This window comes from Dendrobates tinctorius, unplaced genomic scaffold (assembly GCF_039654945.1).
Source record: "Dendrobates tinctorius isolate UK_male_01 unplaced genomic scaffold, ASM3965494v1 ptg000250l, whole genome shotgun sequence".
NCBI classification, from domain to species: Eukaryota; Metazoa; Chordata; class Amphibia; order Anura; family Dendrobatidae; genus Dendrobates; species Dendrobates tinctorius.
Genome location: NW_027361917.1, coordinates 11737900 through 11765545, shown reverse-complemented (window position 1 = coordinate 11765545; position 27646 = coordinate 11737900). Strand labels below are relative to the sequence as shown.

Here is a 27646-nt window from a genome sequence, read left to right as displayed (position 1 = left end):
ACTTCATTATACTATTATTCTATAATATACTATCTTAATTAAGCATTTTGAATCATGTTCTCTTATGCATTTCAATATTGAAAGATTATAACATCATTATCTCTGAATGTGCAATTATAATTTTGTTTGAGCGAGTAGAATAACTTTGTATTTTCTTTCTATTGTACAAAATTTAGAATCCAGATGGAGGGTTTCCGTACAGAAACAAATATAACACATGGAAAACTGGAAGACCTAAACAAGCAGGTGAGAAATAGCAGATGGTTTCAGGTTGACATCTATATACAGGTGCTTCTTACAAAATTAGAATATCATCAAAAAGTTAATTTAGCGGGGGGTGTCTGAGATCATACTCCCCTCTCCTGGCATGTCTCTGCAGCCCCCGTGCTTGTTCCATGTTCGGCGCGCTGTTCTTCCTGCTTTATGCGGTCACGTGGTACCGCTCAGACTCATGAATATGCGCATATTCATGAGCCTAATGAGCGGTACCACGTGACCTCTGAAAGCAGGAAGAACAGCGCGCCGAACATGGAACAAGCACGGGGGGCTGCAGAGACATGCCAGGAGAGGGGAGTATGATCTCAGACACCCCCCGCTCCCCCTCCCTGGCCGACACCCCGGTATATGACTCGCGTATAAGCTAAGAGGGGGACTTTCAGCCCAAAAAAATGGGCTGAAAATCTCTGCTTATAAGCGAGTATATACGGTATATAGAGTCATTTCAAACAGAGTGATCTATTTAATGTTTATTTCTGTTAATGATGATTATGGCTTACAGCTAATGGAAACCCAAAAGTCATTTTCTCAATAAATTAGAATAATTAACAAAAAAACCCTGCAAAGGCTTCCTAAGTGTTTTAAAAAGGTCCCTTAGTCTGTTTCAGTAGGCTCCACAATCATGGGGAAGATTGCTGACTTGACAGATGTCCAGAAGGCAGTCATTGACACACTCCACAAGGATGGTAAGCCTCAAAAGATCATTGCTAAAGAAGCTGGCTGTTCACAGATTGCTGAATCCAAGCATATTAATGGAAAGTTGAGTGGAAAGAAAGTGTGGTAGAAAAAGGTGCACAAGCAACCGGGATAACTGCAGCCTTGAAAGAATTGCTAAGAAAAGGCCATTCAAAAATTTGGGGGAGATTCATAAGGAGTGGACTGCTGCTGGAGTCATTGCTTCAAGAGCCATCACACACAGATGTATCCATGACATGGGCTACAATTGTCACATTCCTTGTGTCAAGCAACTCATGACCAACAGACAACTCCAGAAGCGTCTTACCTGGGCCAAGGAGAAAAAGAACTGGACTATTGTTCAGTGGTCTAAGGTGTTGTTTTCAGATGAAAGTAAATTTTGCTTTTCAATTGGAAATCAAGGTCCCAAAGTCTGGAGGAAGAGTGGAGAGGCACATAATCCAAGCTCCTGGAGGTCTAGTGTGAAGTTTCCACAATCATTGATGGTTTGGGGAGCCATGTCATCTGCTGGTGTAGGTACACTGTGTTTTATCAAGACCAAAGTCAGCGCAGCCGTCTTTCGGGAAATTTTAGCGCACTTCATGCTTCCCTCTGCCAACAAGCTTTTTGGAGATGGAAATTTCCTTCTCCAGCAGAACTTGGCACCTGTCCTCACTTCCAAAAGTACCAATACCTGGTTTAAAAACAACAGTATCACTGTGCTTGATTGGCCAGCAAACTCGCCTGATCTTAGCTCCATAGAAAAACTATGGAGTATTGTCAAGAGGAAGATGAGAGACACCAGACCCTACAATGCAGACGAGCTGAAGGCTGCTACCAAAGCAACCTTGGCTTCCATAACACCTCAGCAGTGCCACAGGCTGATCGCCTGCATGCGACGCCGCGTTGATGCAGTAATTGATGGGAAAAGGAGCCCCAATCAAGTATTGAGTGCATTTACTGAACATACATTTTTTTTTTCTTCAAATTTCTGGATAACCTGGGGGCTTGGCTTTGTAGCGCTGCGGAGAGGACGTGCTTCTAAGAGCTCCTGCCATCCTGAAAAGTTCCCGGTCAGCAGACCCTTACCTCTGCTGATATCTGCTTGTCCTCTGGCCCCTCGGGACACTCCTGGACCCCCGTGGGAGTGCGGGGCTGGATTGTTAAGAGCCCGCAGCTGTAAGGATCCGGCCGGCGGGGCCTGCTCGGGGCGGTGGCCATATTGGAGGCGCACGCTCAGCCTGTAAGAGACGCGGCGCCGGGCTCCCTCACTGCAGCGCTGGAGGAGCAACAGGAAGGTGAGAGCACATTCTGACTGATCGAGGGGAGCAGGCGGTGTGTGCCCTGGAAGATTGGGCCCCGCGCTCCCCCCTCTGCTATATAGCCTGCCCTGCCAGCACCATCATTGTAGGGACTTGGATCCCTTTCTGGCTGGTGTCCCTGTGGGGTCCTGGGGGTCTCTCTCCTTGTCTGCCGCCTGGATCTGGACACTGCCTCCCTGAGTAACGCTGCGGGTCTGCGCTGCTCCTGAGACCCTGCAGCCACCATTCGACCATTATGCCCATCTGTAGCCCTGACTCGGGCTTTGCGTGCACTGTTTCTGCTACCCGGCTGTGCCCAATCGTGCTGAAGTGAGTCATTCTAAGGGGTCTGGAACAGCGGCCGAAAGGCTGAAGGAATATGCCTGATTAGACCACGCTGAGGGCTCAAGACCCAATAAAAATAATCCCTCACAAGCTCAGCGTAAGAGCCGCCCCTCTGAGGGTGGGGAGGAGAATGAGCAGGAGGAATTAACCCTTAAACAGGCGTCTGAACAACTCATGCAGGCCATCTCCTTATCTAGGACGTCTCTGTCTGGGAAGATAGAGGATGTATACACTGAGGTGGGACGCCTCCGACAAGACGTGCAGGCCATGAAGGGCCGCATTACGGAGGTGGAGACGCGGGTATCCCAGGTAGAAGACACCATCACACCCATGGAAGCTAAACTAACGAAAGTGGCGGGTTCCATGAATGCGTGGAGGCAAAAAGCAGATGACCTGGAGAATAGAATGCGTCGGAACAACATCCGAATTATTGGCCTGCCGGAGCGATCGGAAGGACAACATCCGGAGCAGTTCCTGGAAGACTGGCTTAAAACTACTTTGGGCGACGAGTTCTCCTCAATCTTTGCGGTGGAGAGGGCTCACAGGGTCCCCGCTAGGCCTCTTCCTCCGGGAGCCCCACCTAGACCCTTTCTGGCGCGCATCCTCAACTGCAGGGATAGAGACGTGGCTCTACGACTGGCGCGGCCAAAGAGTCCTATCAAGTTCAACACGATCTCTATTTTCCCGGATTTCTCTGCGGAACTCCAGAAACAACGGGCGCATTTTACGGAGGTCAAAAGACATCTACGGGAGAGGAATATTGTGTACTCGATGATTTACCCGGCCCGGCTCGGGTGGTCCACGAAGGCTCTACTTTGTTTTTTACAGACCCGGCGGAGGCGAAGGAGTGGCTACGATCCCATGGAGGGTCTGCTGAAAAAGAATTCTAATGCATCTATTGCTTGTTGGTATTTTTCTCTTAATCGGCTGATTGGAGCTCTACTCGAAGACGTCCAGGTCACCAACAATACCGGACACTAGGATCAGTGATGGTATCCCCATGTTTGTTTTATGATGGGAGTACAGGACTCTGCTCCTATGTTGTTTGTTGTTTTTTCACTTTGTTTTTTTTCCGTAGTGGTTTTTGGTATTTTTTAGGCTATAATCGCAGTTGGCCACAATTTCAATCTCTAGGTGATGTCTCTAAACTTTGCCCGGGTAATCCTATGCACCATGTTCAGCGGAGTAACATATGAGGTCGGAGTTAATATGTATGACATGGAATGTAAGGGGAATAAAAACTCCTCGGAAAAAGATCAAGGTCTTTTCACAGGTCAGACATTATCGCCCTCACATTGTGGCCTTGGTGGAGACGCACCTGACTAGGGATATGGCGCGGTGCGTGCAGAAGCCCTGGGTACAATGGTCTGCCCATACATTCCATACCAGCTACTCGAGGGGGGTCTCGCTGTTGGTACATAAAGACGTCAGATGGGAAGCAAGGGAAACTCGGAGGGATCCTGAGGGTCGTTTTATTTTTGTCCACGCATTGATAAACACCAGGAAGTATGAGGTCTTATGTATTTATAACCCCCCCTCCGGCTCGAATATCCCTCCTGCAGAAGGCAATGAGTTTTGCCCTTAACTACCCAGACGCAGATTTTATTTGTATGGGCGACTTTAATATGGTCATGAACAACCGCCTGGATAAATTGAGGCTGAATGATGAAGCGACTGGGGGGTCCTCTCCAACGACCACAACCCCGTTGTCATCATTTATAGGGGGTGGTGGGTGGTTGGATTTGTGGAGGGTGCGTCACCCTGAGTTAAAGGAATACACTTGTCACTCATTCACTAAACGCTCTCTATCACGCATAGATTATATATTTGGTTCTGGCGGTCTGGCAATTTGGGTGGCTGATATAGAGGATGGAAGTAGGGGAATCTCAGACCATAGTCCGGTCATCCTTAAACTCAAATATGGGCAAGTAAACAGTGGGAAAGCTTGGAAGTTAAATCCTTTCTGGTTAAAACTGATGGGGTCTCCCGAGAGAACGATCGATCAGTTGAATTGCTTCATCGCGTCCCACCCGGAACCCCAAGATATTAATCTATTCTGGGACACCCTTAAGGCATACCTGAGGGGCTGTTTGTCCTCCACGATCTCTTATATTAAGCGGGTAACCGCGGGGAGGGATGACGAGGTGGAGCAACGACTGAAAGACGCAGAGGCAACTTATGTATCTAACCAAATTAGCGGGAACAGGATTGAGTGGCTGGCGGCCCAAAGGTTATACACTCAACATGTGAATACTAAATCTAATCGCAAACTATTCTTCACCCGTCAATCCTATTTCGAATTGGGGAACCAGACTGGCAAATTCTTGGCCTATCTGGTGCTCCAGCACAGCACCACAAATACGATATTGCAGATTCGTAGGGTGGACGGTACACTGGTGTCTTCGACAGAGGATATTCTTGGCTGTTTTCAGGATTACTACAGGTCGCTATACGAATCTAAAAGTGACTTTGACACTTTGGAGTGTTTAGACTATTTGTCAGATATATCATTCCCCACATTAGATTCGGAACAACGAGCCCGTATGGACGCTGGGTTCACCGCAGAAGAGATAGATAATGCTATGACAGACATGGCCTCTGGGAAGGCCCTTGGGCCTGATGGGTTCCCTATTGAACTATATAGGAAGTATCGGGATATATTGACGCCACTCTTGGTGAAGGTATTTCGGGGAAAATGGGAAGGGAATTCTATGCCTGAGTCCTTTTACGGGGCTAATATCATAGTGCTTCGGAAAGAGGGGAAGGACCCTTTAGAATATGGATCCTATCGTTCCATTTCACTAGTGAATGTGGACTATAAAATTTTTACCAAGATTCTAGCTACCAGATTGAATTCCATTATATTGAATCTCATACATCCTGATCAAACCGGTTTTATGCCTGGTAAAAGTACTTCCATTAACATCCGAAGAGTTCAGTCAATAGTCCAGTATAGCTCCCTGGTGCCAGATAACAAATGGGCATTGGCATCGTTAGATGCTGCCAAGGCTTTTGACTCTCTTGAATGGCCTTTCCTCTCCGCATGTTTGCAAAGGTATGGCTTTGGTACTAAATTTATAACATGGATCAAAATATTATATATGAAACCTAAGGCCCGTATTATAATAAATAATTCTATATCTGAGTCTTTCGCATTGCATAGGGGAACCCGTCAGGGTTGCCCTCTTTCCCCGGCCCTCTTCGCCCTTGCGATAGAGGCACTAGCAGTACGCATAAGGTCCTTCCCTAATATCCGAGGTATAGATACAGCAGGTCGGGTGGATACCATAGGCCTATATGCTGATGACATGGTGATATTCTTGAGTGACGTGGAAGAAACTTTGCCGCAGGTGAGATCCCTTATAGATAGATTTAGTAAATATTCAGGTTTACATATAAATTGGGAAAAGTCTGCCCTGTTACCCCTTTCCCATGCCCCGATGCCCCAGTTGGATGCTCTTTCCTCGCTGTCTATTGTGTCTAGTTTTAAATATTTGGGCATCCTTATTTCTAACAATAGTACGTCTGATCCACAACTTAATGTCCATCCGTTGTTGGAACTAGTTAAAGCTAAGTTTGCGTCTTGGAGTAGGCTCCCATTATCTGTGGCTGGACGCATTAACCTGATTAAATGATATTACTCCCTAAATTTGGCTACTCGCTCCAGCACAGTGCGGTAGCGGTGCCCAAGTCCTTTTTTGTTAATCTTAATTCTCTAGTCACGTCCTTTATTTGGGGGAAAACTAGGCCCAAACTTAAATTGTCCACTTTACAAAGACCAAAGAGGGGAGGTGGGGCGGCGTTACCAGATTTTTTCCTATATTACTTAGCTGGGCAGGCTAAAGCTTTAAATAACTGGATGCCGGGTAATTGCCTCCCTAACTCTGAAAGCCACCTGCTTCATGCTGCACAAGCGGATTGCCCATTAGGTTTCCTTGAGTTGGAAAAAACTAATGACCCACGTCTATTACCCCTGCTCCGACTGGCTCGATTAATATGGAGACAAATCAAGAATGTAATAGGGTTTAAAGATGTTATAGCTAAAATGCCCCTATGGAGAAATAACTATTTTCCAGGGCTACTGAATCACTTGTTCGCTGTTTTTTGGACCCAGTGTGGCGTCTCTTCAGTGAGAGACTTGTATGACCAGGGGACCTTAAAGTCTTTTGAACAATAGCAGGCCACACATGATATTCGGAGATCTCAATTTTTTCGCTATCTGCAGCTGAGATCGGCTCTTCAGTCACACATGTGGGATGGGGATGTGGACCGTACTATTTCATCGATACCTCTAATAGGAATTCTTAATTTGCATGGTTCCCAGGGTCTCATATCCTCCCTGTACACATATATGCTGTCAGTAGGGGAAGAATCAGTCATAAGCTCTATTAAGACGAAGTGGGAACGACTCATCCCTAATATGCAAGGAGAGGAGTGGGAGGAGATTCTGGAGTCTCCGATTGGAGTATCACCATCTATTAACAACAGAATGATACAACTGTATATAATTAATCAATCATATTTAACTCCGTTGCGACTTTTTAGGATGGGTCGGCTTCAGTCGTCAGAATGTATGCAATGTCACTCGCCAGACGCTGATTTTATTCATATGGTGTGGCAATGTCCCTCTATCCTACACTACTGGAAAGAAGTGACTACACTACTGACATCCCTGTTGCAGGCCCCTGTCCCTCTAGAGACGTTGGTCTGCTTGTTTGGGGTGTGGAAGGAGATTTGGGATCGCTATACTGGGGTCTTCCTGCGCGAGACGCTGTTTATGGCACAAAAGGTGTTGGCACTGCGGTGGATGGGCGGCTCATGTCCTTCCCTTAGGTTTTGGATCAAGCTGGTGAACTCAATTGTCCCATATGAGCGCACGTTATACCACAACAGGGGATGCCCGGGTAAATTTGAAAAGATCTGGGAGAGGTGGAATTCCTCTCACCTCACTTTGCAAGACTTGAGACATCACATGTGACATAATATGATATAGGAAACCAGGCTGCGGATATAGTGGATATTAGTTGCTGTAGCGGTAGTTGTAGTTTAGGAGTTTTAGTTAGTTCCTACGGTTGCATGATATGACAAGGTTTGTGAAATTGGATTGATACATGTGTGGGGAAATACATAAGCAATTGTCCTTTACATATGCTAGGAAGGAAATATACATGTTACCTTGTTTATCTATAAGAATGTGCAATCTCTTGTATTACATTTTATTATGGACGGAGACGTGTGCTTTGTATAATGCCTTTTATCATAAGTCATTGTGTACGTTGTACATTCTTTGTATCCTGGTGCTTAATAAACGAATTAAAAAAAAAAAAATTCTGGATAACCTATAATTTATTTATTTTTTAAGAGTTTCACAAAATGTAAAAAAACTTTATTCAAGTCTATGGGAGTTATGGAAAGAGCCTAGTATACACTCTCTATTCAGTTTCTGCTTGGATGCTGCATTCCTCACCTTGTGAAATAAGGGTTGAGCGTAGGCTTGCGCAAAAAGCATCTTCGGACCCTAGTGCAGTGATCATGCTGGTGTTTCACGTCAGCCAGACTGGGGTAGTGCAGACTTCCTTGGCTGGCACTCGAGTGTCCGCATCTAATGTGCCTCTTGTGAATACTAAGCTCCCAAGACGTCATGGTGTGATGCCCATCATGACATCGCTTGAGACCTTGTAATCACAAAAGGCACCCAGGATATTGGCACTTGGATGCCAGCCAAGGAGGTTCGCACTGCCCTGGAGCACCGGCATGGATAACCCGATCAGGTTCCTGTAAATCTTTATGCTCAACTGCTTTTGAGAGATCACAGTTCTTCATTGAGGTAGAGAGTCAAAGTTCGGTCCCTGTTTGCCAAAATTTTGTTGCATATTATATATATATATATATATATATATATATATATATATATATATATATATATATATATATATATATAATATGTGTATCACCAACAAATCACTAAACATCTTTCATTTCACCAGAGCTGTTTAAAAGAAGCTGAGCTGTGATTGGTTGCTATGAGCAACAATTTTCCTTGCAACCAATCACTAAGCAAAGAAGCTGAGCTGTGATTGGTTACTATGAGCATTAGTTTTCTCACTCCACGACAAAACGTCAGCAGACACTGCCATGGTGGGAGAAATCTAATATCCCCGGGAACATAAGCTCCCAGCCATTGTCTGGCCCCAGAAAGTAGCAGAGAGCACATTACAGAAATGAATCACCCCCTCCCTGCCCATATCCCCATCACACATCCTCCATCCCATAGGCACATCTTCCCTCTTAAATGGATACCCGGTATGGAAGTTAGGATGTGGGATATTAGGTGTAGTAGTCCGATGGCTCTGGCTGACGGGATGATGTGGGATATTAGGGGTAGTAGTCCGGTGGCTGTGACGGGATGATGTGGGATATTAGGGGTAGTAGTCCGGTGGCTCTGACGTGATGATGTGGGATATTAGGGGTAGTAGTCCGACAGCTGTGTCGGGGTGATGTGGGATATTAGAGGTAGTAGTCCGGCGACTGTGACTGGATGATGTGGGATATTAGGGGTGGTAGTCCAGTGGCTCTGCCGGGATGATGTGGGATATTAGGGGTGGAAGTCGGGTGGCTCTGATGGGATAATGTGGGATATTAGGGGTAGTAGTCCGGTGGCTCTGGCTGACGGGATGATGTGGGATATTAGGGGTAGTAGTCCGGTGGCTGTGACGGGATGATGTGGGATATTAGGGGTAATAGTCCGGTGGCTGTGACGGGTTGATGTGGGATATTAGGGGTAGTAGTCCGACAGCTGTGTCGGGATGATGTGGGATATTAGAGGTAGTAGTCCGGCGACTGTGACTGGATGATGTGGGATATTAGGGGTAGTAGTCCAGTGGCTCTGACGGGATGATGTGGGATATTGGGGGTGGAAGTCGGGTGGCTCTGATGGGATAATGTGGGATATTAGGGGTAGTAGTCCGGTGGCTCTGGCTGACTGGATGATGTGGGATATTAGGAGTAGTAGCCCGGTGGCTCTGGCTGACTGGATGATGTGGGATATTATAGTGAATGTGGCTATGCGGACTGGGCAGGGCTCTACACTCAGCGCTATGTGTGTGTATATATATATATATATATATATATATATATATATATATATATATATATATATATATATATATATATATATATATATATATATATATAATATCTCATTATAATTTGATAATTTGATACAACTAACCGTAGTTAGTTACGATGCCCGGGCAGCACCGGGCTCTTAAGCTAGTATGTTATAAATATCAAAGATGGAGATGATCCTTAGGCTTAGAACGATGTTTACACCTATTTATAAAACGGACTATGGTGGCCTCCATGTTTATAAAATATATAGTCAAATCTTTATTCCTTTCTTAAAACGTGATGACCTATCACAAGGATGTGCTTTCACCTGGGACCCGCATCAATGGGTATAATGGGGGACATTTTGTCTCGGTTAGAATGGAGCGGCAGTATGCATGTGTGTCCTGCACTTTATTCATTTACTATGGCGGTGCTAAGCGCAGGTCTTGTCTTTCTCCAGCCATTCTGTAGCAAATAATGAGAGCAACAGTTGGGCGTCTGACCTGCCACACCATCTTGTAATTGTTGGGGTTAAAAATGTCCCGATCAGCTGATCGGTGCGAGTCCAATCAGCATATTATCACCTACTCCATGGATACGTGATAACTTGTTTTAACCAGGCAACCCCTTTAAGTTCATCTATATATCTGTGTGGACTTAAGAAATTATCCTCGTATAGGAAAAAAAGGTGGGTGCAGAGTGATGGGGAATAAAACCATCCATCTCAGGGGTAATGTTCATCATAAAATGCCATCTTTGTTCTTGCATTCAGAAAGGTTAAAAACTTTTTTCTTCCAGAACCAAGAGTACCAGGAGGAGCTGTCCCGGATAAAGACACAACATCAGGAGGCAATTCATACACTGAACATGAAACTAGAAGAGCTCACTGAGGAAAGGCATGAAAGAAACTCTTCTCTGGTGAAGCTGCAAGAAGCCATCAATGCTGTGGAAGATGTAAAACTTAAGCAAGAGCAGTCTTGGCAAAAAGAAAGAGAACTCTTGGAACATGAACTGCAGATGTCAAAGCAGGAGGTAAGGGCGAGTGAGGAGTGGGCTACAAATGGGGATGTACATACTGTAGAGGTCGGCAGAAAGAAAATGCTGGTTCATGCCATCACACTACTCCGTCCTGAGATGGAGGAGCCCAGACATTGCATTGACTCTCCTGTAGCACGTCGTGTAGGAACATAGAAGTCTATGATCCTCTCACTCTACCCCCACCACCTGTTTGCTGACAAGGCTGATAAAACCACAAAAAAGGGTTATGGCTGAATAGGGAACACAATGAGAATGGCCGTGTTTAGAGAAGGAACATGAGGTTCATGTCTTTGGGAGGATCTAGGGTAGAGGAAAGACTGTACAACTATAGAGCCATTATGGTATATATTGTATATGATTGTGAGCATCTTTCTTCTTAGAATGAGAAATACTGGGATGAGCTGTGCCAGCTGAATGCCCAGAGCCTCCAATTGACCGGCACAGTGTCCGATCTGAGTTCTCAGAGAGAAATGAGTTATGAAACCATTCAAGAACTGAATGCCAGAATAAGGGAGCTCACTGATGAAAAGCATGAGTCAGCCACTCATACAGAACAGCTACAGGCAAAGCTCTGTGTCCTGGAGAAAGAGGGTCTTCATAGCCAGTCTGAATGGCAGGGAGAGAAAGCAAAGCTTCAAAGTGAGCTGCAGACGTCGCTCCAAGAGGTATGTATACTTCTTACATCTTGTATGATATGTACAGTATATATAATCAGCATTTACTAGGGATGTGTTTTACACTGAATCTGATGAAAAAAACTCTGACTTCCATAGTAGAAATCCAAGCCTGACCAAGATTTATAGTGTGGATTTACACTGCCAGGGATTCATATACCAAGTGGGCTAATCTGCTTGTAGCTACTACTATTATTATTATGCTTTGCTTGTATAGCACCATTATATTCTGCAGCGCTTTACAGACATCATCATCACTGTCCCCTTTAGGGCTCACAATCTAGATGCCCCATCAGTATGTCTTTGGCATATGAGAGGAAACCCACACAAACACGGGGAGAACATACAAACTACTTTCAAATGTTGTCCTTCCAGGATCCCAGCGCTGCAAAGCAACAGCACCAAGCACTGAGCCACCAGCTATGGCTGCCTGCTGTGGTTTCTGTGCGGGAACCCCCTGGAGAACAGACATGTCAATTCTTTTTTTTTTTTTTTTTTTTCTTTTCCAAGCAGATTTCATATCACCTCAACGTGAACTACAGTGGGGATTTTTATTAAAAACATTTGGAGGATAAGTTCAAGCTTATTTCACGCCGATTTCAGTGTAGAAAATTAATTGGAATCTGTATACAAACTTCTTCATATATGATATTTGTAAATTTCTTCTATACCAATGCATTTTAGTTGACTTTTAGCTGTCATGTACGGCTTGTAGTTTACCTTGTAGACTTTTAGACCTAGCTCAGCAAATTAAGATACAATTAACTAGAAATAGGTAAACCTATACAGCAGAGAAAGTCTTCAAAACTGCAGAGGACAAATGGTGGAGGAGGAAAAGGACCTTGTAGGGATTGGAATGCCCACCATACCAACCATTACCTACCACGGGTAGGTGATGCGTTGCTAATGGCCAACCTGTGTAACCATGAACATTTGCAATTTGGCACATTAATTGTAACCTCTTAGACATATTCTCATTAACTGAGGATACTCCCCAAATCCTCAACTGATGTAGCGTTAATTTAATGTGTCATCAAATTATGTATTTGTAGTTATTAATACTTGGCCCCCGATTCACCAAAGCGATTCCACCACAATTTCGATGTAAATCGCTACATTGTGCAAAACTTGTGTCTTTTTTTATGCCATTTTCGCCCACCAATGGCAAAATGTGCAGAGGTCTAGTGGAACGAGGGCGTGATGCCACCGCTCATCTAGATCATGACGAGCTGTGGCGTACCTTATATGAGACATTTTACTGCTGTGTCTGGAGTAAGATTTTTGGTGAGACACATGCTACTTTCAAATGTACTGTATTCATTAAGGGTCGAGAACCTCTTTATGAATCAAAAGTGTCTGCCTCCAACACGTCATCTTATCAAGTCCGGGGATGACAGTGCTGGCTTGGTGAATTGAGGCATATTAACATATTTATATGTGTACTTACTGCCATTCTGTTGGTCAAACAAGTCATTGTCACAGAAGAACAGATCATTTCATTGTTGCCTAATATTGGACAATTCAATGACCTCTTTGCTCATGTATTCAGCATAGCACTGATGGACACGTGTCTCATTGTGGGACATTAACTTTCCACTTCAACCTAAAACAATATTGACGCTATTCTTTCTCAACATCTCCGGTTCTAGTCCAAGTCTAGTCTTGTGATAATCACGCTTTATTCATGATGGGTGTTTTTATTCTCCAGACTAACAACACCCGTAGTGAATTACAGCAGCTGAACTGTACTGTATCGGATCTAAAGGCACAGAATGATGCTCACCAAGAAGTCGTCCGGAGGTTAGAAGACAGGCTGCGAGAGATGGCCCGACAGAAGGATGAGGTTACAGCAACTATAGAGAAAATCCAGAACCAGCTCCACTCAGTAGAGCGAGAAAAGGTCCAGCAGCAATCAACCTGGCAACAGGACAGAGCACAACTGGAACATGACCTGCAGTTCTCTAACAGCAAGGTACCCAACTTAAAAAAGAGTGAATGTACATCTTTAGGCATGCTTTCAGCCATTTGCTTTCGGTGGCAAAAAGAGAAACATCTCTCCCCATCAAATTGGCCCCATTTAACCACTTCAGTCCCCTTAGCCTGTTTTCACCTTCCTTGACCAGGTCAAATTTTACAAATTTTACAATTTTGACCACTGTCACTTTGAGGTCACAACTCTGGAACGCTTCAATGAATCCCACTGACTCTGAGATTGTTTATTCATGAAGTATTGTACTTCATGATAGAGGTAGCTTGTGATATGACTTGTGTTCCGAAAAAATCGGAAATTTGGCAAAAATGTTGAAAATTTTGCAATTTTCAAACTTTCAATTTGTATGCCCTTAAACCAGAGAGTTGTCACAAAAAAATAATTAATAAATAACATTTCTCGCATATCTACTTTTCTTTACATCAGCACAATTTTTGAAACATAATTTGTTTTTGTTAGGACGTTATAAGGGTTAAAAGTTGACCAGCGATTTCTAGTTTTCCAACAAAATTTACAAAACCATTTTTTTAGGGACCCCCTCACATTTGAAGTGACTTTGAGGGGTCTATATGACAGAAAATATCCCAAAGTGCCACCATTCTAAAAACTGCCCCCGTCAAGGTGCTCAAAACCACATTCAATAAGGAACTGAAGCAATGTGGAAGGAAAAAATTTGCCTGAAACACTGAAAAGGCTGTCAATGCTGTTTTGAATTGAACAGCCAATCACAGCGATCATAGTTGCGGGGTGGGGGGTTGGTTTCTCCCGGTGTCCTGCTGTGAGAATTAGCAAGCACCTTAATGCAATCACCGCAACTGCAGTTACGGTGCCGCGATGAATATATAACGTATCCATACGTCCATGGTTGCAAAATACCTACAAACCTGGACGTGTGAACATCCACGGTCAAGAAGGGATTAAAAATGCTAGAGAAGGGTGTCACAAAGCTCTGTGTACTCGCCATTCCTTTTGGATTGTTTATATTTCATTACATTTTCCCATTTAAAAGTAATCTTTCAACAGGGTTTTGCTGCCCCGTCTGAGAGCAGCATGAGGTTAGGACAGAGACTGCAATTCCAGCGTTGTCACATACTGGGCTGCTTGCTGTAGTTTAGATAAAATCTATATTTTATCTACTTTAGATTTAGCAGTTCTCTGAATGCTCAGCTGTTTAACACCTCCCACACCACAGAGTGGCAGCTTTGTGTACACTGTGCATAGGCAGAAAGCTTCCAGTCGGTGAGGGCGCGATTGTACAGAGCCTATGTGTCACGACACAGCTGTCGGGTAACCTGGGACCAGGGGCTCCTTTTCTGGCCCTACCACTAGGGGGCACCCTAGCTTGCCCTGTTCCCCGGGATACTTCAGATGGCGAAGATGCTGGTTCCTCCGTCTTTGCCCTATCTCCTACAGTAGCCCTCCGTCTGTTCTCTTCCCCCACCCAGAAAGAAGAAGGTGCTACTGTGCACTGTAGTACACCAACCCAATAAACAGGGCGACAAAGACAAGGGTAAACTGAAAACGCCACGCACCCCAAATATACACTCACATGTAGCAGAGGCATCCACCGGGGTGTGCAGGAAGGGAAAGAAACCAAAATAGAGAAGGAGAAGGAATTACCAAGCATACAAACCAAACAGTCGCATATAAATCCTCCAGCACTCCTTCTCATACCAACTTCTCTCCCACCTTTGTCATGCAGCAAAAAGCTAACTCTGACGAGGATTAGTAATAGAGCCCAGATTATATAGGGAAAAGGAGTGGCTAACCGAGCACAGCTGAGAACAGGGATTTCCAATATGGCCAATTAACCCCTGTTCTGCCGGAAGAAATAAATACATTTAATAAGTCGGAGAAGTGCTTCTTAGCGCCGGAATAGGAGCAACCAGACTCTGCGCTCTTCTGGCTCCGCTCTGTCACGGTAACCCCGTGACATTATGAATATGGAGGACTACATGGCAGCAGGTTTACTAGCCCGTAAGTAATAATCTCCTGCTGTTAAAACGTTAACTTATCAAAACTATAGCAAGCATCCCAGTAAGTGTAAGGGTCTCTGCCTCTGCTTCATGCTGCTCTCAGTTTAGGTGACTAAAACTTGGTGTCAGATTCCCTATAAGGTCAATATCAATAATTGATCTATCATAGCCCTATATCCCATGTGCCCCCTATAAGTTGGTGGTTGTTTTAGAATCATAGAATGGTATAGTTGGAAGGGACCTTCTGGGTCATCTGGTCCAACCCCCTGCTCAAAGCAGGATTCACTAAATCATCCAGCCTCTGTTTGAAGACTTCCATTGAAGGAGAACTCACCACTTCTCGTGGCAGCCTGTTCCACTCATTGATCACCCTCCCTGTCAAAAAGTTTTTTCTAACATCTAATCTGTGTCTCCTCCCATTCAGTTTCATCCCATTGCTTCTAGTCTTTCCTTGTGCAAATGAGAATAAAGATGATCCTTCTACAATGTGACAGCCCTTGCGATATTTGTAGACCGCTATTAAGTCTCCTCTCAGTCTTCTTTTTTGCAAGCTAAACATTCCCAAATCCTTGTAACCGTCCCTCATAGGACATGGTTTGCAGACCGGTCACCATTCTGGTCGTTCGTCTCTGAACTTGCTCCAGTTTGTTGATGTCTTTTTAAAAATTGGGCACAGTATTCCAGATGAGGTCTGACCAAAGAGGAGTAGAGGGCAGTAATGACTTCACGTGATTTAGACTGTATGCTTCTGTTAATACATCCTAGAATTGCATTTGCCTTTTTTGCTGCTGCATCACACTGTTTACTCATGTTCAGTCTGTGATCTATTAGTATACCCAAGTCTTTTTCACATGTGCAGTTGCTTAGCCCTGTTCATCCCATTCTGTATATGCTTTTTTCCATTTTTATTGCCCAGATGTAGTACTTTGTTTTTTTAACAGGGAAAAATGCTTTCTGTTCTTAAGTTTTTTATGTCTGTTACATTATGAGCACTTACTATTAAAGTAAAAACAAAAGTGACAATATGAGGGTTCATGATGCTGTATTTGGATGTTACATGTGTTATGTTTTTTCTTACAACAGATTGAAAATCTGATTCTTAAGCACAAACAGGAGAAACAAGATCTTCTGAATGGACTGGATGAGACTAACAGACAGGTTAGTGTATGCGCTTACTGCCTTCATAGCGAAATAAAACTGTATAATGCTAAAGAAGTTGTGATTCTTTTTTTTTTTTTTTCCCTGTGCTTATGACCATCCTTATTTTTCTTAAAAAATAAGGCTGATATGGGGGCGTGGCTATGTAGTGGTGAAGGAAGGACGCAAGCTGCGAGAGCTCCTGCCTATCCTTCATATATCCTGCACATACCGCCTGTATATTGCTCTTGATCTGGCAGCGCTTGGTGTCCGCTGGTGTCGGGACCCCCCGAGAGCTCTGAGGAGGGGTGCAGGACGGCTCCGGTGAGCGGGAGACTTGGAAAGCCGGGGTGGACGGCAGGACCCGCGGGGAGCGGCGGCCATCTTGGATGCGTGGTCTATCAGAGGGAGCGCGGATTCCAGCGCTGCAGCGTCGCAGGGACAGCGACCTGTATCCTATAGGATTTGAGGGATGGGCGGTGAGTGCCCTGAAAGACGGGCCCTGCATTATTCCCTCTCTCTGAACTGAATCGCTGGCCTGTTGGTGCCATTACTGTGGGGGAACCTGCTCCCCCAGGGGAAGAGTCTTGAGGAGATCATTTGCATATTCCCAGTGCCTTCTGGGATAAGTGAAGAGTCTCCGCGAGCTCAACGATCACTGGGTTTTGGCCGTTGCAGCTGAAAAGAGGAAATCGGAGAAACCAGGGGAAGAGTCTTGAGGAGATCATTTGCATATTCCCAGTGCCTTCTGGGATAAGTGAAGAGTCTCCGCGAGCTCAACGATCACTGGGTTTTGGCCGTTGCAGCTGAAAAGAGGAAATCGGAGAAACCAGGGGAAGAGTCTTGAGGAGATCATTTGCATATTCCCAGTGCCTTCTGGGATAAGTGAAGAGTCTCCGCGAGCTCAACGATCACTGGGTTTTGGCCGTTGCAGCTGAAAAGAGGAAATCGGAGAAACCAGGGGAAGAGTCTTGAGGAGATCATTTGCATATTCCCAGTGCCTTCTGGGATAAGTGAAGAGTCTCCGCGAGCTCAACGATCACTGGGTTTTGGCCGTTGCAGCTGAAAAGAGGAAATCGAATTTTGGCTCATCTTTCATCTTTTTAAGAAATCTCAAGATGGAAGAGGCCAGGAGCCATTTGGTGAGCTGCATTTCTTGCTACATGTTCACAGATTTACCAGTGGAAAAGCCAAACTTCACATGCCACAAATGCAAGCTTGTGACCCTGTTGGAGGAAAAGTTGCAAAATCTCGAAGAGAGGTTAGCTACGTTGAAAATCATTAAGGAAGGTGAAGAGTTCTTGGACAGAGCAGAATTATCTCTTCAAGTTACAGAAAGAGAAGAAATTCGAAGTGCACCTGAAGAAACAGAGGAATGGAGACATGTGACCCAGAGAAGCAGGAGGATCAGGAGGCAGTCAGCACCCATACTGCTCAGAAACCAGTACCAGGCTCTCACGCAGGAAAACGATGAAGAAATACATCAGGATAAGACTTTGCCAACAAACAGCAACCTTGTACGCCTTCAGAGTCCTCCTGGATGGAGAAAGAAAAATGTTGTGAAGAAGAAACGGAGAGTGGTGGTCATGGGGGATTCCCTGTTGAGAGGAACAGAGGCCGCTATCTGCAGACCGGATATAACTTCAAGAGAAATGTGCTGTCTTCCAGGTGCAAAAATTAAAGATGTGTCTGACAGGATATCAGGACTCTTCAGACCTACAGATGACTACCCATTCCTGCTACTACATGTGGGGACAAATGATACCGCAAGAAACGACCTGGAAACCATCTGCAGAGACTTTGAAGACTTAGGCAAGAAAGTGAAAGAACTGGGAGCGCAGGTGGTCTTCTCGGTTCCATGACAATTGTGTACAAGATAATTGTGTACGGACAATTGTGTACAGAAAATTGTGTACAGGCCAATTGTGTACAATGACAATTGTGTACAAGGACAATTGTGTACAGGGCAATCGCCTTGTACACAATTGCCTTGTACACAATTGTCATTGTACACAATTGGCCTGTACACAATAGTCCGTACACAATTATCTTGTACACAATTGTCCTGTCACCGGTCTTCTCTTCCATCCTCCCAGTGGATGGCCATGGAACAAGGAGGTGGAATAAGATTCTGCAGGTGAACAACTGGCTACGTCGATGGTGCCGTCAGCAACGATTTGGATTTCTGGATCACGGAGTGAACTACTTATACGATGGACTACTTGCTAGAGATGGGGTGCACCTTACGAAGACTGGAAAGCAGGTATTTGGAAGTCGCCTTGCTACACTTGTAAGGAGAGCTTTAAACTAGAACAACATGGGAAGGGAAGCAAAAGACCAGAAAAAGCCATACACCTGACAAATGCTACTGAGAACTCTGCTATTAGAAGTGGAAAGGAAGAACAAAGACGAAAGAATCTAATTAAAAAAAATATTGGAGAAAGAGAAACCAATCACAAACTAAAATGTTTCTATACTAATGCACAAAGCATGGGCAACAAACAAGGAGAATTGGAACTACTAACACAGGAAAAGAAATATGATGTCAATGGAATCACTGAAACTTGGTGGGACAATACACATGATTGGAATACAAGACTAGAAGGATACAAGTTATTTGCAAGAAACAGACTTGATAAACGAGGAGGGGGTGTCGCATTGTATGTTAGAAATGCGTATATCTGCACAGAGATTGAAGCTTCAGAGACTGGGAGTTCTGTGGAAACTGTTTGGGTAAGAATAGAAGGACAGAACAATGGAAAGGACACCATTGTAGGCATTTACTACAGGCCGCCTGTGCAAGCTGAAGATATGGATGAACTCTTTATGCATCAAATGGCCAAGTTCTCCAAAAAATATGACATAGTTGTCATGGGAGATTTCAACTATCCAGACATTTGTTGGGAATCTCTCTCGGGCAAAACTAACAGGTCAAGGAAATTCTTATCCTCTCTTGCTGACAACTTTATCTTCCAAAAGGTAAAGGAGAAAACAAGGGGAACTGCTACCTTGGATCTAATCCTTATAAACAGGGAGGAAATGGTTGAGGAGGTAAAAGTGGCTGGGACCCTAGGAGGTAGCGACCATGCTATTTTAGAATTTTGGATAACTAGAGGCGGAAGACCTGTGAAGACTCAGACGTCAAGGTTAGATTTCAGAAAGGCAGATTTTAAGGGATTCAGAAAGAGAATTGGAGGGATCCAATGGCTGGATATCCTTAAAGACAAAAATGTCCAGGAAGGATGGGAAATCTTGAAAAATGAAATTCTCAAAGCACAGTTGTTAACAATTCCGAAAAGAGGGAAGAATAGGAAGCATTTAAGGAAACCAGGATGGATGAACACAGAACTTAAGCACATGCTAAAAAGGAAGCAAAAAATGTTTATAAAATGGAAAGAAGGAGGCATATCTAAAGAAGAATATAATGCTGTCTGCAGAACCTGCAAGGCACAAATCAGATTATCTAAAGCTGAAAATGAATTGAGGCTTGCAAGAGATGTCAAAAGCAATAATAAAGGATTTTGGGGATATGTCAAAAGTAAAAGAAAAGTCAAAGATGCTATAGGATTTTTACAGGATGAAAATGATGAAATGGTAAGACAGGATGTTGAGAAGGCTGAACTTTTAAATTCCTATTTTGCATCTGTTTTCTCTCAGAAAGGAAATGTAACATCAACTGTTATTCACTGTCCTATTAAGGGAATAGAAGAATCCAGGATATCTATAAACAGAAAGATAGTGAGGAAACACTTAGCTAACCTAAATGTATTCAAGTCTCCAGGTCCAGATGAATTACACCCCAGAGTACTGAAGGAGATAGCAGAAGAAATTTTTGAACCCCTCTCCATAATCTTTGAAAATTCTTGGAGAACAGGAGAAGTGCCAGAAGACTGGAGAAGAGCAAATGTTGTTCCTATCTTCAAAAAGGGGAAGAAGGTGGACCCAGGCAACTATAGGCCGGTGAGTCTGACTTCTATACCAGGAAAGATCTTTGAACAAATTATTAAACAACATGTATGTCAATACCTGGATAAGAATGAAGTGATTAAACAGAGTCAGCATGGGTTTGTAACTAATAAGTCATGTCAGACTAATTTAATTTCCTTCTATGATGGTATTACTGATTGGGTGGATCAAGGAAATGCTGTAGATATAGTATATCTTGACTTCAGCAAAGCATTTGACAAAGTCTCTCATACAATACTTATTGAAAAAATGACTAAGTATGGAATAGACAAGGCAACTGTTAGGTGGATTCATAACTGGCTTAGTGATCGGACCCAAAGAGTGGTCGTAAATGGCTGCACATCCAGTTGGAAGAATGTCTCAAGTGGGGTACCACAGGGCTCTGTCCTGGGCCCTGTATTGTTCAACATCTTTATCAACGATTTAGATGAAGGAATTGAGGGTAAACTGATTAAATTTGCTGATGACACAAAGCTAGGAGGGATAGCTAATACTAGAGAAGAGAGAGAGAGGATTCAAAAAGATTTAAATAAACTGGAGAAGTGGGCAGCAACTAACAGAATGGTTTTTAACAGGGAGAAATGCAAAGTACTACATCTGGGCAATAAAAATGAAAAAAGCATATATAGAATGGGAGGAATAGGGCTAAGTGACAGCACATGTGAAAAAGACTTGGGTATACTAATAGATCACAGACTGAATATGAGTCAACAGTGTGATGCAGCAGCAAAAAAGGCAAATGCAATTCTAGGATGTATTAACAGAAGCATACAGTCTAGATCACGTGAAGTAATTATTTCCCTCTACTCCTCTTTGGTCAGACCTCATCTGGAATATTGTGTCCAATTTTGGGCACCACATTTTAAAAAAGACATCAACAAACTGGAGCAAGTTCAGAAAAGAGCGACCAGAATGGTGACCGGTCTGCAAACCCTGTCTTATGAGGAAAGGTTGCAGGATTTGGGAATGTTTAGTTTGCAAAAGAGAAGACTGAGAGGAGACTTAATAGCTGTCTACAAATATCTAAAGGGCTGTCACATTGTAGAAGGATCAACTTTATTCTCATTTGCACAAGGAAAGACTAGAAGCAATGGAATGAAGCTGAATGGGAGGAGACACAGATTAGATATTAGAAAAAACTTTTTGACAGTTAGAGTGATCAATGAGTGGAACAGGCTGCCACGAGAAGTGGTGAGTTCTCCTTCAATGGAAGTCTTCAAACAGAGGCTGGACAGACATCTAACTGGGATGATTTAGCGAATCCTGCTTTGAGCAGGGGGTTGGACCAGATGGCCCAGGAGGTCCCTTCCAACTCTATGATTCTATGATTCTATGCTGCTGTCTCTGAGGGTGGATATCCCTCCCCCTCCCCCCTGCCATAGGAACCTTAGTGATCTTTTGTCTCCGTCTACACAGACTTCGCTACCAGGCTATAATTAATAAACGTGGTCCCTGCTGTGTATATAATTGCAATGGGAGGATTTCTGTACTGTACAATTTCAGCTATACCGGTGTGTTTCACTACTCTTAATCATGAACCGATCTAGGGGATCAACGGCAGCAGAAAAATTAAAGGAATTTGTCAGACCCGACCCTTCTGAGAGTGTACACTCTCTACGAAATGCCCCCTCACAAGCTCAGCGTAAAAATCGTCCCTCAGGGGGTGGAGAGGAGACCGAACAGGAAGAAATGACTCTTAGGCCTGTTTCACACTTCCGTTTTTGTTTCCGCCAAACGGATCCGTTTCCGTTTTTTTGACGGAAACTGATGCAAACGGATCCGTTTTTAAAAAAACGGATCCGTTTTTTTGACGGATCCGCGGTAACCGCTAATGGAAGTCTATGGGACAAAAAAAACGGATCCTGCAAAAAAATGGCGGATCCGTTTTTTTACGGAAACCAACGGATTTTGACGGATTTGAAAAAACGGAAGTGTGAAACAGGCCTTAGCCTGCATCAGCTGCTCAGATACCTGTTTATCTCCCTCACTAGGACATCTCTGACGGAGAAAATAGAGTATGTCTATACTGAGGTGGGGAGGCTCCGCCAGGATATGCAGGCCATGAGAGGGCGTATCACAGAGGTGGAGACAAGAGTGTCCCAGGTGGAAGACACTATTACGCCTATGGAGGCTAAGTTAACCAAGGTAGTGGGATCTATGAACACCTGGAGGCAAAAGGCAGACGACTTAGAAAACAGAATGCGTCGGAATAACATCCGTGTCATCGGTCTGCCTGAACGCTCTGAAGGTCAGCACCCTGAGCAATTCCTAGAGGGCTGGCTTAAGGCCTCTCTGGGAGATGAATTTTCCTCGGTGTTCGCTGTTGAGAGAGCCCACAGGGTTCCCACCAAGCCATTGCCTTCGGGAGCCCCACCTAGACCCTTCCTGGCACGTCTCAACTGTAAAGATAGGGACACCATTCTGCGCCTTGCATGACAAAAGAGTCCCATCAAGATCAACAACGCTGTGATCTCAATCTTCCCAGATTTCTCAATGGAACTCCAGAAGCAACGTGCACAATTCATCGACATCAAGAAGCGGCTCAGGGAAAGGAACATTGTGTATTCCATGATTTATCCAGCTCGTCTTCGGGTTGTCCACGGGGGTTCCTCCGTGTTTTTCACGGATCCGGCGGAGGCCACTGAGTGGCTACGGTCCTATAGAGGATCTCCTGCAAAGGAATCCTAGTGTGTCTACTTTCATCTGGATCCCTTAATTGCAGGCTTAATCGGAGCTCTCCTGGCGATCACCCAGATATTTACAATACCGGACACTGCGTTCAGTGATGGTATCCCCTTGTTTATTTTTTAATAGGGGCGCGGGACTTTGCTCCTATGTTACTAGGTTTATATCTAGTTCTCTTTTTTTCAAAAACTTAAGTAACACTTAAAGCTAAAACTAAGGTAGAATTTGCAGCCAATGGAAGTCCTGCTATTTATGTGGTGTCTCTGAGTTCTACTTGGGCGCCGATGTGCAACATGCCCAGATAAGTGGAGATGGGTTCTGAATTAATATGCATGACATGGAATGTGAGGGGTATCAAAACCCCCCAGAAAAAGGTTAAAGTATTTTCACAAATCAGGCACTCTCACCCTCACATTGTGGCTCTGGTCGAGACACACTTGACCAGAGATGCGGCTCGGAGTGTACAAAAAGCGTGGGTTCAGTGGTCTATACACGCATTTCACACCAGTTATTCCAGGGGAGTCTCATTACTAATACACAAGGACGTTAGATGGGAGGTTCGGGAGGCCCGGAGAGTCTCTGAAGGGCGCTTCATATTTGTGTATGCACTGATTAACTCTAGGAAATATGTTATTCTGTGTGTTTATAATCCCCCTCCAGCGGGTACGTCAATTCTCCAGAAAGCATTGAGTTTTGCTCTGAATTACCCAGACGCGGATGTCATTTGTATGGGGGACTTTAATTTGGTTATGAATAATCGCCTTGACAGATTGAGACTGGATGATGGGACACAGGGTGGGACCTCGGCAGCGGCTGCATCCCAATTATCACAGTTTATAGAAGGTAGTGGATGGTTAGATATATGGAGAACGCGCCACCCAGAGATAAGAGCGTATACCTGCCACTCATCCACTAAAGCGTTCCTTATCTCGCATAGATTACATTTTTGGATCTAGTTGTCTGGCAATGTGGGTGGATAGTATTGAGCATGGTAGTAGAGGGATTTCGGATCATAGTCCAGTCATTCTTAAACTCAGGTTTGGCCCACCAAGTGGTAGGATGACATGGAAATTAAACCCTTTCTGGCTGAAATTGGTTGTCACCTGACAGAACAATTGACCAATTACATGATTTCGTGTCCTCCCACCCCGAACCCCGGAATGTTAATTTATTTTGGGACACCCTTAAGGCATACTTGAGGGGTTGCCTATCTTCTACGATCTCCTACATCAAGCGGGTGACGTCGGGGGAGGATGACGAAATAGAGCAACGACTGAAAGATTCAGAGGCCGCTTACATATTCAATCAAACTAGTGGTAATAGAGTGGAGTGGTTGACTGCCCAAAGATTATATACTCAACACATAGATTCTAAGTCCAGACGTAAATTATTTTTTACCCGCCAGTCCTACTTTGAACTAGGGAACCAATCTAGTAAATTTCTGGCCTATTTGGTGCGGCAGCACAATACAACTAACACAATACTACAGATCTGCAGCTCGGATGGTACATTGGTGTCCTCAACTGAAGAAATAATGGGTTGTTTCCGTGATTATTATAGTTCACTGTACGGCTCAAAAAATGACATTGATAACCAGGGGTGTCTGGACTATCTATCTGATATAACGTTCCCCACATTGAGTACTTCTCAGCGGGCCTTTATGGATGCTGAATTTACTTTGGAAGAGAGAGAAGATGCCATGAAGGATATGGCCTCTGGGAAGGCCCCTGGGCCGGATGGGTTTCCTATCGAGCTGTACAGGAAATACCGGGAGATTTCGGCGCCACTTTTGTTGTCGGTGTTCCGGGGGATCTGGGGGGGTCATGCCGGAGTCCTTCTATGAAGCCAATATAATAGTGTTTAAGAAAGAAGGGAGGGACCCTCTAGATTGTGGATCTTATCGCCCCATATCTCTCGTAAATGTGGATTATAAAATTTTTACAAAAATCTTGGCTACTAGGTTGAACTCAATTATTTTGGAACTTATACACCCTGACCAGACCGGCTTTATGCCCGGTAAAAGCACTTCCATTAATATTAGAAGGGTTCAATCGGTGGTCCAATACAGCTCCCTGATGCCAGACAATAAGTGGGCATTGGCATCTAAGGCCTTCGATTCCCTTGAGTGGCCCTTCCTCCATGCATGCTTGCAGAAATATGGTTTTGGGGGTAGGTTCCTAAAATGAGTTAATACATTGTATATGAAACCTGAGACCCCTGTCATTGTAAATGGCTCCATATCCGAGTCCTTTTCTCTGCACAGAGGGACTCGTCAAGGGTGTCCCCTCTCCCCGGCCCTCTTTGCTCTTGCAATAGAGGCTCTGGCAATTCGCCTGAGAACTTCCCCTAATATTATGGGTATAGAGATAGCGGATCGGGTGGATACCATAGGCCTATATGCTGATGATATGGTAATATTTATGGATAGGGCGGAGGAGACACTGGCGGGGGTGATTGCTACTATAAATGAATTCAGCAAATATTCCGGCCTGTATATAAATTGGGAGAAGTCTGCTCTGATGCCTCTTTCTCATACCCCGATGCCGCGGCTTGAGACCCTCTCTTTGCTGCCTATTGTACCACATTTTAAATATCTGGGTGTTCATATTTCTCAATCCAGCACGCTTGATCTGCAACTTAATATATATCCATTGCTGGAGATGGTTAAAGTCAAATTTACGATCTGAAGCAAACTCCCGCTATCTGTAGCTGGACGCATTAATTTAATTAAAATGATACTACTCCCTAAGATCAGCTATTTTCTCCAACATAGTGCTGTGGTGGTGCCTAGGTCTTTCTTTACTAATTTTAATTCCCAGATTACGTCCTTTATATGGGGGAAAACCAGGCCAAAGCTCAAGCTGTCCACTCTACAAAGGCCAAAAAGGGGGGGGGCAGCACTGCCGGATTTTTTTCTGTATTATCTGGCGGGACATGTTGATGCCCGGTGATCATCTTCCTAACTCTGAGAGCCATCTGCTTCATGCCACACATGCTGATTGCCCACTGGTGTTTTTGGAATTGGAGAAGGTAAATGCCCCACGTCTGCTACCCATGCTTCGTCTGGCAAGATTAATGTGGAGACAGATTAAGAGGGTGGTTGGATTTAGTGATATCATAGCTGAAATGCCCTTATGGAATAATAGTTATTTTCCAACACTGCTTTTCCACCCGTCTGCCGAATTCTGGTCTCAGTACAATGTTTCTGCGATAGGGATATATATGACTGCGGTAAACTATTATCTTTCGAACAATTACAAGCTAAGTGTAATGTCCCGAGGTCACAATTCTTCCGATATTTGCAGTTGAGATCGGCCATTCAATCGTACATGAGATGTGCTGGTGAGAATAATGCTATTTCGTCTTTACCCTTGAAAGGCATTCTTAAATCACAGGGTCCCCAGGGTCTCATCTGCTCTCTTTATACACACATGCTGTCGGTGGGGACGGAATCTGCCATATGCTTGGTTAGGGGGAAATGGGAAAGGCTCATCCCTGATGCGCAGGGAGAGGAGTGGGAGAAAATTCTGGAGTCACCAACCAAGGTGTCTCCGTCAATTAAAGGGAATCTGTCACCCCTTTTTTGAGATATCATATAATGATATAATTCAATTATGTGTCACAAAAGAATTCTCTTAGTACTTTTGCTTCCCCCTGACCCCGCACCTTTCATGCATAAATACCTTTTTTATATCGGTTCAGATGTATGTAAACTGCCGCTGTCTGGTCCGCTGGGCGGGGCTTATTCACCTGCTCCCCCCCTCCCTGTCTTGCTCTACGCATTTCTTCTTGCGTAGAGCAAGACAGGGAGGGGGGGAGCAGGTGAATAAGCCCCGCCCATCGGACTGGACAGCGGCAGTTTACATACATCTGAACCGATATAAAAAAGGTATTTATGCATGAAATGTGCGGGGTCAGGGGGAAGCAAAAGTACTAAGAGAATCCTTATGTGACACACAATTGAATGATATCATTATATGATATCTCAAAAAAGGGTGAGAGATTCCCTTTAACAACAGAATGATACAACTTTATAATATAAACCAATCATATTTGACTTTTTAAGATGGGCCGGCTCCAGTCTTCGGAGTGTTTGAGATGTCATACATCAGATGCAGATTTTATTCACATGATTTGGCAGTGTCCAATTATAGCACATTATTGGAAAGAGGTGACATCATTATTAACCTCCCTGGTACAGATTCCTGTTCCCCCTGAGCCATTGGTTTGTCTGTTTGGGGTGTGGGATGATGAGACATGGGGACACTATACGGGGATTTTCTTGTGGGAGACATTGTTTATGGCACGGAAGGTACTGGCACTACGGTGGATGGGGGGTTCAGATCCCTGCCTTAGGGCCTGGATTGAATTGGTGAATTCAATTATACCGTACGAGTGTGCGCTGTATCAAAATAGAGGGTGCCCGGGTAAATTTCAGAAGATATGGGAGAGGTGGAATTCCTCTTACCTTAC

At 44.3% G+C, this 27646-nt stretch overlaps 1 protein-coding gene across 2 annotated transcripts in view; it reads left to right on the top strand.

Annotated features, from left to right (window-relative positions):
* NINL (ninein like) overlaps window positions 1-27646 on the top strand; it is a 232276-nt gene that overhangs the window by 183403 nt on the left and 21227 nt on the right. For both annotated transcript variants that reach the window (XM_073557474.1, XM_073557475.1), the window contains 5 exons: window positions 177-246; window positions 10506-10739; window positions 11126-11410; window positions 13128-13391; window positions 16469-16543. In XM_073557474.1, the coding sequence (XP_073413575.1) occupies window positions 177-246; window positions 10506-10739; window positions 11126-11410; window positions 13128-13391; window positions 16469-16543 (928 nt within the window). The remainder of the gene's footprint in view (window positions 1-176; window positions 247-10505; window positions 10740-11125; window positions 11411-13127; window positions 13392-16468; window positions 16544-27646) is intronic.